This window comes from Doryrhamphus excisus, linkage group LG2 (assembly GCF_037039965.1).
Source record: "Doryrhamphus excisus strain RoL-2023G ecotype Guam linkage group LG2, RoL_Dexc_Guam_v1.1, whole genome shotgun sequence".
Classification (NCBI taxonomy): domain Eukaryota; kingdom Metazoa; phylum Chordata; class Actinopteri; order Syngnathiformes; family Syngnathidae; genus Doryrhamphus; species Doryrhamphus excisus.
The window spans coordinates 8,515,085-8,525,956 of NC_136358.1; the positions used below are offsets into that span (position 1 = coordinate 8,515,085).

Here is a 10,872-nt window from a genome sequence, read left to right on the forward strand (position 1 = left end):
ATTTTTGGCTTATTTGTCCTTCTTCCCACTTGGTTTTGAACCCTGTAAGTGTAGACCAGTTATTAAACTGGAGGCTAACTGTTGTTAACTGTTGCTGGGATAGGCTCCAGCACCCCTGCGACCCTCATGAGGATAAGCAGTAGAAAATGAATGAATGAATAATTTGTGTGCCTACATCTTTCCATAATATTATAGAATGCTCCACAGCAAGGAGGGAGTCAATAAGCATGGAGCCATGTAGTAATCACTAAGGAGGCACTAAGGCTGCCCTGGTATTGACCCCTAAGATACACTGAAGAATATACTCAAGCTTGCTGATGTATAGTCTCCTAATTTCACATACACGGTTGTAGTTTGTTAATTAACATATTGTGATAGGTTGTGTCAAATGCTTTTGTTAGATATATAAACACGGCAGCTGTGCACTGTCCGCAGGCTATAGTCATTTCCTTGGTTATTTCAATTAGTGTCATGTGAGCTCTGTTCAAATAGCTAAGCATGTATATTGTTTTAGTATCCTAAGTAGGCAAAATACATCAAAAAGAGGGTGTACTCCAAAATATTGTACCTTCTTTTCATTTTCTACCGCTTATCCTCACGAGGGCCACGGGGGTGCTAGAGCCTATCCCAGCTGTCTTCGGGCGAGAGGCGGGGTACACCCTGAACTGGTGGCCAGCCAATCACAGGGCACATATAGTCAAACAACCATTCACACTCACATTCATACCTATGGACAATTTGGAGTCGCTAATTAACCTAGCATGTTTTTGGAGTGTGGGAGGAAACCGGAGTCCCCGAATAAAACCCACGCATGCACGGAGACAACATGCAAACTCCACACAGAGATGGCCGAGGGTGGAATTGAACTTGGATCTCCTCGTTGTGAGGCCTGTGTGCGAACCACTCGGTCCAGGCAATCCAAAGAGTGCAAAAAAAATAGCTAGCGTAATCTGCAGAGCCCCAAATGAATATGATTAAAATAATTCAAAGCAATGAAAGAATAAGAGAAGTTATGCTAAAGCAAAGCCATATCTGCACCGCGTCATGTTGATCTTTCTGTTCCTAAAGAGGCCAGCAAGTGAGCAAAAACCAGTAGAACTCCACAAAAAGCTGACTAAAGTTGACTTACGCTTATTAGCACATTTTTACTCACCAGTTTTTGTGGTTGTTCTTTCAGACTCTGCACCACATTTCCTCTGTCAGCCTTTCACATCGTCACGTCTGTATGGATCTGCCTGTGTGGACCTCGATCACACACACACACACACACAAGCACAGTGTCACGCATAACTAAGACAAAGGTACACACACATTGCAAACACACATTGTTCACATACACACTTGGACACAGGTGTCACAGCAGTGGTGTAGTGATGCTGTCGCTCTGGGTCGTCGTGGTAACCACATCCTGAGGAAATGAACGCTGATGGATCTCCCTGCCTCTCTGCTATCTTTAACTCTATACCCCCCCCCCACACACACATCTACCACTCTTTCCATCACATACTAGTTTGTTTCATTTTTGTTTGCTTCTTCTTTGCACTCGTCTCTTACTGTATGAAGCCAAACCATTTCTATATATTGTATATAAACAGTATATTAGGGTTATTTCATCAAGATTAATCACATGTGTCCACAGTTAACCCTGAATTAATCACAGATAGAAAGATGTTTTATCTTTAAAAGTAAGGATAAAAAATGTTTTTTTTTACACAACTACAATAAGGACATACATTTTTTAGAAACATTATTTTGTTGACATCTGCATCTCAACACATTCTTACATTTCACCTTTTCAGCATTCACACACAATTTCTATAGAAGCTGCCTTCTGTACTTGTTATTAGAGGTCTACACGGCTGTGCTTTTCCTTGGCCGCCCCGCCCCACAGCCGTGTCACGACAGCCACAGCCGTGCACAGCCGTGGTGAGATTTGAGCGGCCAGCCGTCAGCCGGCCGAAAAGGCGCAAAAATTAAATTACCTCTTTTCAGCTCAAGATAGTATAAATTGTGTGAAAAAGATGATATAAGGAAGGATTATGGACTAGAGGAGTGAAGGCTGGAATTAAATAGCTTCCTAAAAGTGTCTCCATATTTATTTCAGTGGGCAGGTTCGTGGGGAAGTGCGGTGTTTGCATGTTAACAACTTGGTATTTGGTAAGGTTTCTAAAGGTCACATTGTGCCAGCATTGACAGAACCAAACGCACAGGCCACTCAAACCGAGAGTCAGCCGAGAGGTTTGATTCTCGCTTTTGTCAGCTTCAAATTTCCCCTATGACGCCACATTAACACAGCGGCCTTGAATTACTTTGTAGTTATTAGTTTGTACACCCTGAACTGTCTCCGCCTTGCTTTCTTTGACATTTTGCACGCAACGTCACATTTTTCATGCACTTAATAGCTACAAAATATGAAAACTTGTTCTCTTGAAAAAAAAAAGGATACTGAGAAACTAGTGCTATCACCACTTAATGATACTTTTGCAGTGGCACTAAAATAAGTGCAATAGCACGGCCACTGGTTTATAGGAGCGGATGAAAAGGATAAAGCGTGGGAAGGCACTCGGTCCTATTGGTATACCTGTGGAGGTATGGAAGTGTCTAGGAGAGGTAGCAGTAGAGTTCCTGACCGGGTTGTTCAATAGGATCTTAGATGGTGAGAAGATACGGACTGTAAGACAGTGGTAAGATGTGCTGTAGGTGTGACAGAAGAGTTCAAGGTGGAGGTGGGACTGCATCAGGGATCAGCTCTGAGCCCCTTCCTGTTTGCTATGGTGATGGACAGGCTGACAGTTGAGGTTAGACAAGAATATTTGCAGATGACATTGTTATTTGTAGAGAGAGTAGGGAACAGGTGGAAGAGATGCTAGAAAAATGGAGATTTGCCCTGGAAAGGAGAGGAATGAAGATTTGACGGAGTATATGTGTGTGAATGAGAGGGACCAAAGTGGAAGAGTGAGGTTACAGAGAGAAGAGATACAGAAGGTGGATTTTAAGTACTTTAATTTTAAGTACCTGGGGTCAACAGTCCAGAATAATGGAGATTGTGAAAAGGAGGTGAAGAAGCATGTGCAGGCAGGATGAAACGGGTGAAGAAAAGTGTCAGGCGTGATGTGTGATAGAAGAACTTCAGCTAAAATGAAAGGAAAGGCATACAAAACTGTGGTGAGACCAGCCATGTTGTTTGGTCAAGAGACAGTGCCACTGAGGCAGGAAGCAGAACAGGAGGTAGCAGAGATGCGGCTACTGAGGTTCATATTGGGAGTGACCAGGATGGATAGGATCAGGAACGGGTACATCAGAGGGACATTACATGTTAGAGACCTTGGAGATAAAGTCAGAAAGGCCAGACTGAGATGGTTGGGACATGTCCAGAGGAGAGATAGTGAATATATTGGTAGAAGGATGCTGCGTTTAGAGCTGCCAGCGAGGAGGCATAGAGGAAGACCAGATATAGTGAAGGAGGACATGAGGGTAGTTGGTGTGAGACCTTGAAATCAATTGCCCGTGATGTCTGTCACACAACACAGTACAAATGAGTCAGTACAGAACTTTCTGTTTATTTCCATTGACACACTTTTTAACTCTTTTCTTCTCTTGCTGTCATGGTAACAAAGCCAAACTTCTTTTTAGAATGGAATGTGTAAATATGTATTTTCACAGAGTGCACATCTAAAATGACAACAGTCCAAAATAACCCCCCCTCCCCAAAGTTGTAACAACTGGCCATATGCTTTGCTATATTTGTCATTTCTTGTTGAGACAAATTATGTAAAATGTGTAAAGAAAGGTTCTGTAGCCACCTTTATTCTTAAAGCATCAGATTGACTCATCTCCTGGTGACTTTCTTGCAGCTTGGCGCCATCTTCAGCCTGTGTAAGGGAAGTGCAGAAGAACACCTTGTCCGGGTCCCAGTGTGATTTTATCTAGGGGGACTGTGGAATCCACCTCCAGTTCTGGATCGGTGGACATCTTTACTGTTGCAGATTGTGGCAACTCGACTCCTTCTGCAGAAATGAAGAAAACGTTCAAAGAAAACGCTAAATCAAAATGAGGACTGGAAAAGTGGTAGGACTTGCCTGTTTGCGGCAGTTTGAATTGGAGCATCTCGGGCGCATTGCCCCAGTTCACCGCCGTGATGAATCTGTCGCTCTGGTCCCACAGGCGTAGGAAAGAGAGGGAGGTGGCGGACGACTGGAGAGAGTAGTAATCGCCGTGGAGGAGGGAGCGCTCTTTACCTCGAAGGTCACTGAGGGATTTGAACCATTTCCTCACTGCTATGTATTCTTTGCGCTGAGCCTGTGTATGGTAGGATGGAGATCATGTATATATAAATAAAATAGAGAGTTAAAAAGCACACAATTCCTTAATTGTGGCTACCTCTGAAGTCTCATTAACAGCAGCTCCTTCCTGTGGCTCCGTCTCAATGTCCCAGACCATCTTGGGAGGCTCGTCACCCTGCATCTGGAGGCCGATTTCATCACCATAGTTGAACACGGGCGTTCCGGGCATGGTGAAGAGCAGCAGCTGGTAGAGGCGAATCAGAGCTTGAGATGCAGCCCGTTTAGACAGCTGGTCCCGTTGGGTGGCGCCAAGACCCCAAGCCAGGCTTCGCTGATGAGGGTGCAGGCTGTCTAAGGCATTGATGCGCTCCCCGCCTGTGGACACCAGCACCCAATGAGTCCCTTTCACTATTACAACTGCATTGCAAGAACATACTGGGAGAGGACACTGTGACAAGTACTGGTGATCTACCTTGACTTCTGGTGCTGAGCAGGTCTGACAGCACCAGATCAGCGCTGGAGGCATTGACCAGCTGGGACAACTCTGTGGCAGAAACACCTTCAGCCACGCCCATCAGCAGCCTGACAGAATCAAAACTGAAATTATTTTCTTTCTCCCGAAAGTGTCCACTAGAGGTCACTTTGAGGCAGCTTCTGCTCATCTCACTCTAGCCCTCCACAATACAGTAGACCCCCGCATAAAGCATACATATCACATGCATTCACTTTCTCAGCACACTAAATACACATTGGACAACACTATATTAACGGCAAACAAATAAAAGTGTAAAGGAAGTATTGACAAAATTAAATACAAACATGTCTAATTGTGTCTTGTAGATGGAATTAAGTTTGGAATACAGGAGTCCCTTGCAATATCACAATTAGATTATCGCTCTACTGTGGTACTTCAAAAATTAATTAAAATGATACTATAGTGTATTAGTCCAAAAATATTGAAAGAGGTAAAGGTATATAACGGCCTGCACTGTGACAGAGCGGTTAGCGCACAGGCCTCACAGCTAGGAGACTTGAGTTCAATTCCACCCTCAGCCGTCTCTGTGTGGAGTTTGCATGTTCTCCCCGTGCATGCGTGGGTTTTCTCCGGGTACTCCGGTTTCCTCCCACATTCCAAAAACATGCTAGGTTAATTGGCGACTCCAAATTGTCCATAGGTATGAATGTGAGTGTGAATGGTTGTTTGTCTATATGTATGTGCCCTGTGATTCGCTGGCCACCAGTCCAGGATGTACCCTGTCTCTCGCCCAAAGACAGCTGGGATAGGCTCCAGCACGCTGTGACCCTCGTGAGGATAAGCAATAGAAAATGAATGAATGAAAGGTATATAGCCAGTGATATTCTGTAATTGAAACATGACATTAGCAATCGGCCATGCCATGCCGGGCATGAATGAGGGAAAATAACTTCTCCCATTCGGTGTGGAAGTGGTACATTTTTGGCTTCTTTGTCCTTCTTCCCACTTGGTTTTGAACCCTTTAAGTGTAGACCAGTTATTAAACTGGAGGCTAACTATTGTTAAAGAAAAATGGCAGTGTAAAGGTGTAATGGAGTATCATTTCATGCCTACAGAGCTCTAACGGTAGTGGTTGTATTTAAAAAGTCTTTCTAGGCTTTTGTTTTTCTATGTTCTACTGTTCTACTGTGCAAACAAAACCCCCTCAGAGCTGGAATGCTTTTCATCTCCATATCCAAGTGAACTTTCCCACAAGTCCCCCCCCCCCACTCCTGTCCACATTGTAGCACATCCACACATACTTTATTCTGTTTGCTTACTTCTTGGCATCCTCCGTGTCATTTCCCTGGACAGCACCCTGCAGGCCAGACCAATCCACAGCATTGGCGGCTGAGGCGAGGCCAGAAATCTTGATGCCGTCAATTCCCAGACCAAGCCAATGCTTCGCCGCAGCCTGTAAGACAACGGGAGTACTTTTTTTAAAGCCTGGGGGATGCAGCAAAAGGGTCAGTTTGAATAGAAGCACAGATGCATGACAATTCCTACCTGGACATCATTCACGACATTGTTGAGGTCATTGTCGCTGAACCATGGAGATGCTCCCGGATAGTTTGGAGTCAAGTCGAGCACCACAGAAATACCTGAAAGGACGAGGAATGATCAATGAAATAGTGAAGTCACAATGCAGATTAAAAACAATGTTGTTTATTTTTTTCCACTCCGAAATTGTGCTGTCACTTCAAACCAAGGTGCTACTAAACTAGTCATGGGTGGTCTCGGGTGGAACACCTTCAAACATTGGGGGGGATCTACTGTTTTAAGTATAAATAAGTGATGTATGAGCACCCACCCTTCTTATGGGCCTTTTCCAAGACAATAAGCATGTCCTCCTCGCTTCCCTGAGTAGGGTCGATCTGCTTCAAGTCCAAAGTGTTTGGCTGGTCAGCCTGCACCGTATGAACAGGGCCGAGGACCAAACCTTTCACCTTCAGCTGGTTGACGTTGTCCAACTTCTTCTCAACACCTGCACACACACCCATGGAAAGAAGAAGTTTGTGGGACTGGAGCAAAAAAAAAGGAAGACACTGCTGCTTTGTTTCAGTGTTGACACAAGACAGGAACATGTGAACAATCCCTTCAAACCCTCTGGAGGCCATGTGAGCACAAAAAGATCCTTTATGGGAGAACCAGTCATGCGTGCTGCTGCTATTGGTTGGAATTCTGCCAGGTCCCTCTTGGAAGCAGCCCCAGCCCCCACTTCGCTAAACTCTCAACTCTTGAAAGAGAACTTGCTATACCTCTTTGGCTCCAAATTAGACTCATACATTTAGCTATGTGCGTGTGTGACATGGCTTTGGATGTCAGAGCAGGAAGTCGGAGGGTTTATAATGCTTGCAGCACATTTTTGTTACACAGCCAACCCCTCCCCCACCACTCTGAAAATAATATTTTCTCAATCAATTAATCGAGTAACCAGTGAAGCTCTAAACTGACCAAATCAATATAAACCAAACACACTGTTTGTGGGTTTGTTCCGCTTACTGTGAAACTCACAGTTAGACTGAGAAGCCGGTGCTGAGGTTGCTAAACATCCAGCTGATATGAGAGCACATGATATACTGACTCAGTGTCTTTTAGTCCTTGAGACACTCCACTTTGTCAGCAGTTTCGTATCGAGGCAGCTGAAACCTGAGCTTTGTCACAAGAATTAGCCAAGAGATAGCCAAAGATACCACCACTGACTTGTTTGTACTGGTTTGAAATGGAGGGAGCAGTGAAGAGGTTAAAAAAGGAATCAAATTAGTGACGTTATAGTACCTTTCAGTCCATCCGAGAAAGCCTGAAGGTCAGATATCTGGTACAAAGGACCCATGTTCCACCAGTTCATCTCCGGAATGGGTTTGCAGCGTGGAGCCCGCACTATGATGACGATGGCTCCAGCCAGCATGCCCACCCAACCCAACCAGAAGAGGATGAGCAGCACCCAGCGGGTCCGCACCCATCTGAAGAGAAAGGACTGGAATTTAGTTTTACTCATCTTAAAAGAATTAAAAACACTTCTTACTCATTAACTCTTACCCTGGAGTGCCTGCAACCTTCATGAGTTCCTCTTTGGACAGGCCAGTGAATGCAACATCCTCATCGGGAACCTTCACTTTGACGCTGCCATTCTTCTCTCCTCCAGCCGCCTGGCCATCCCCGGTCATGGGCTGCTTCTCGGGGTCCAGTTCGTTGAGCTCCACATCCTTCATGTCCACCTCTGAGTCCTTGCTCATCTTTAGTCTACATTCCAGGGTGGAAGCACACCGATTTAAGTAAGGGATTCGTCATTGAATTTGACATTGACACCTTCAGTGCACATCGTAAAGGTGACTTCAATGCTAAAGTCTAATTATAAATAGACTTTGAAGCAGCTTTATAGGCACACTGCAAATGTTCATTATTTTTTTGGTAGGCGACTGATATACTTATCTAGACTGACGCGTAATGTTTTTTTAAGTTACGAGATAACACGCTACTAATGCAGGAAAAGGTCACCACCCGTCTGACGTAATGAGCCGTGAACGTTGCATGATTCATGTGGCTAGCTAGCCGGCTAACAAGCTGGATCTAAGCGGCGTTAACAACTCTGTTTACCACAAAAGCAATTTTATACATTTTTTAAAAGCCAATATGTTTGACAAGACTATTAAAGTGTTGTAACTGTGAGTTTTGATTATTATTTATTTCATTTCAGTTTGCCTGTATTACAGGCAAATTTACACTATTGTAAAACAAAGACGATTATGTTTCGAACGAACATACACACACAGACATATATACATATATATGTATACACAAAACTACGGGGTAGCAATGAAATTGTTATTTTATGCAGATAAAGTGTGTTCAATTTGTTTTTTGTTTGGTATTCTAAGATGATGAAACTTTCATCATCACGTGCACAAACGAAGCTAACGCACACGTTAATTTCAAACAAGTAATGCAATAAATACGATGAAGAAAACATGGCTATTTACCTGTATGTAGCAAATGATAATCCCTCCCGTTTGGTGATTATTTATAAGACTACGTTCTACGTAGTTTCGTGTAATCTACTTACAACAGAGCTCAGTGCGATTTTATGTAGTGACTCTGCTGGCCACTCCGCCTCCAGTGGGAGGTCCTAGTGGCCGGATGATACACATGTCGATGCAATTCAACCCAAGTATAATACCCGTATCAGCTCGATACTAGTATGATTACATCATTGTTTTTAATTGTTTCTGTTTTAATTTGATTATGGCCAAAAACCATTAAATGAGCTTGAAAAATATCAGTATTGGCATCAGCAAAACTGTCTCTATTGTTACCTGTTATCGAATCGACATCAGAACTTGCAGTATCGCCCAACCGTAGTGGCGGGTGACTTCAACTACACAGAAAACAGCTTTCACTCTTAGTAAAGTGTAAAAAAAAACAAAAAACTATGATAACCTGTCGATTAACAGCTGCCAAACCATACGATGATTATAAAGATATCATAATATCTGTGTCGTCTGCTTTCTTACTTTTACCCAAATTGTACAAGACAAAACAAGAAAAACAGGTCTCAAATATGTGCCTTTCCTCAATCTGAAAAGGGGATGAAAATTGACCCATTTTTTCTGTTAAAGTGCTTGGCAATGACCAACAACATTGTGATGTAATCACAAGTTTCAATCAAAAGTTTGATTAACTCTAAGACGTTTACATTGCTGCTTGCAACTCTTTCATATCTATGGGTCTTCTATTGTATTCACTCTGACGACATTACACTCACAGTCAAGCAGCCAACAATTAAATGAAAGTAATATGGGCCCACCAATATTAGGGAGAGTAAACATGTTCCAAGCAGATACGAGTGCATCCAAGTCAAGATCCTAAAATAACTGTTTACACTCGCTGTAGGAGTGGAGCTACAGTTATGGACACGCTTCTGGGAAAAAGACCCCCATGGAAGCTGATGTGTCCATGCAATTTCAATGCTCCGCCTGTATACATTGCATACTGTTCTAGAGGGAGGATGTGTTATGTGTGTTATGTGTTATGATATGTGTTATGCATATCTTAATCTAAATCTTATTAGATGCAAAAAGATGACGTGGAAATTCACGCCCAGTGTTGTGAAAAAGTGTTTTCGCCCTTTCTGATGTTTTTTTGCATGTTGGTCACACTTAAATGATTCACACCATGAAACTAAAAGTGAAAAAGCGATTGTCCCTGACACATAATAACTAGTTGGGCCCTTATAGCAACAACTAATTAATTAATCCTTATAGCAACAACTAATTGATTAATCCAAGTTGGTTTCAGCTTGAGATCACAAACAAACATTCTCCCTCAGGACTTTTTGGTAGACAGCAGAATACATGGTTTCATTCATCACAGCAAAACAGCCTCAGACCACTACACTGCCACCACCATATTTTACTGTTAGTATGATGCTTTTTTTATGTGGCGTTACTTTTATGGCAGATGTAATAGGACACACATCTCCCAAAAAGTAAAACTTTTCTGTCATCAAACCACAGAGTATTTTCCCAAAGGTCTTTTCCAGCAAAATTGAGACAGGCTGTTCTTTTTTTCAGTAGTGGTTTTGGTCTTGGAACTCTGCCATGGTGGAACCATGAACACTGACCATAACTGAGTCAAGTCCTGAGGCCTGCAGTTCTTTGAATGTTGTTGTAGGGTCTTGAGTCCTTGGGTTAATTTTGGTTGGGCGCTCACTCCTGGGAAGGTTCGCCACTGTTCCATGTTTTTGTCATTTGTGCATAATGGCTCTCACTGTGGTTAGCTGGAGTCCCAAAGCTTTTTCAGCTTTTCCAGATTGACAGATCTCAATTGGTCTCAGTTATCGCTTTTTCACACAGGGCCAGGTCCGTTTGAATTTTCTTCTTCCTTAATGAAAAGTTTCATTCAAAAACTGCATTGTGTGTCCCGTGGTGTTGTCATTGTCATTTAAACATTTACATTTCTTTGACGATCTGAAACATTTAAATGTGACAAAAAAGAAGTCAGGAATAGCAAACACTTTTTCACACCACTGTATATGGTTTGGAGGGCCTATTTAGTCTGTCTTTTGGGACTGTGACA

The 10,872-nt window shown here is 43.0% G+C and overlaps 1 protein-coding gene across 1 annotated transcript; it reads right to left on the minus strand.

Annotated features, from left to right (window-relative positions):
• Positions 1-3,540: 3,540 nt before the first annotated feature.
• Positions 3,541-8,924, minus strand: slc3a2a (solute carrier family 3 member 2a). The gene is made up of 10 exons (XM_058067049.2): positions 8,778-8,924; positions 7,837-8,040; positions 7,576-7,760; positions 6,608-6,781; positions 6,304-6,398; positions 6,078-6,211; positions 4,756-4,865; positions 4,381-4,658; positions 4,080-4,299; positions 3,541-4,007 (listed from the first exon to the last, which is right to left on the minus strand). Exons 2-10 carry the CDS (start codon positions 8,031-8,033, stop codon positions 3,868-3,870), a joined length of 1,533 nt encoding a protein of 510 aa, XP_057923032.2. The 5' UTR covers positions 8,034-8,040; positions 8,778-8,924; the 3' UTR covers positions 3,541-3,867.
• Between the last annotated feature and the right edge of the window lie 1,948 nt (positions 8,925-10,872).

Bases quoted from the DNA above. Each gene is read 5' to 3' on its own strand.
- slc3a2a (XM_058067049.2), bottom strand. From the start codon at position 8,033: ATGAGCAAGGACTCAGAGGTGGACATGAAGGATGTGGAGCTCAACGAA. The intron at 6,399-6,607 runs GTGGGTGCTCAT...TCGTCCTTTCAG, and splicing joins GGAAAAGGCCCATAAGAAGG to GTATTTCTGTGGTGCTCGAC. The intron at 6,212-6,303 runs GTAGGAATTGTC...GTTGTCTTACAG, and splicing joins ATGTCGTGAATGATGTCCAG to GCTGCGGCGAAGCATTGGCT.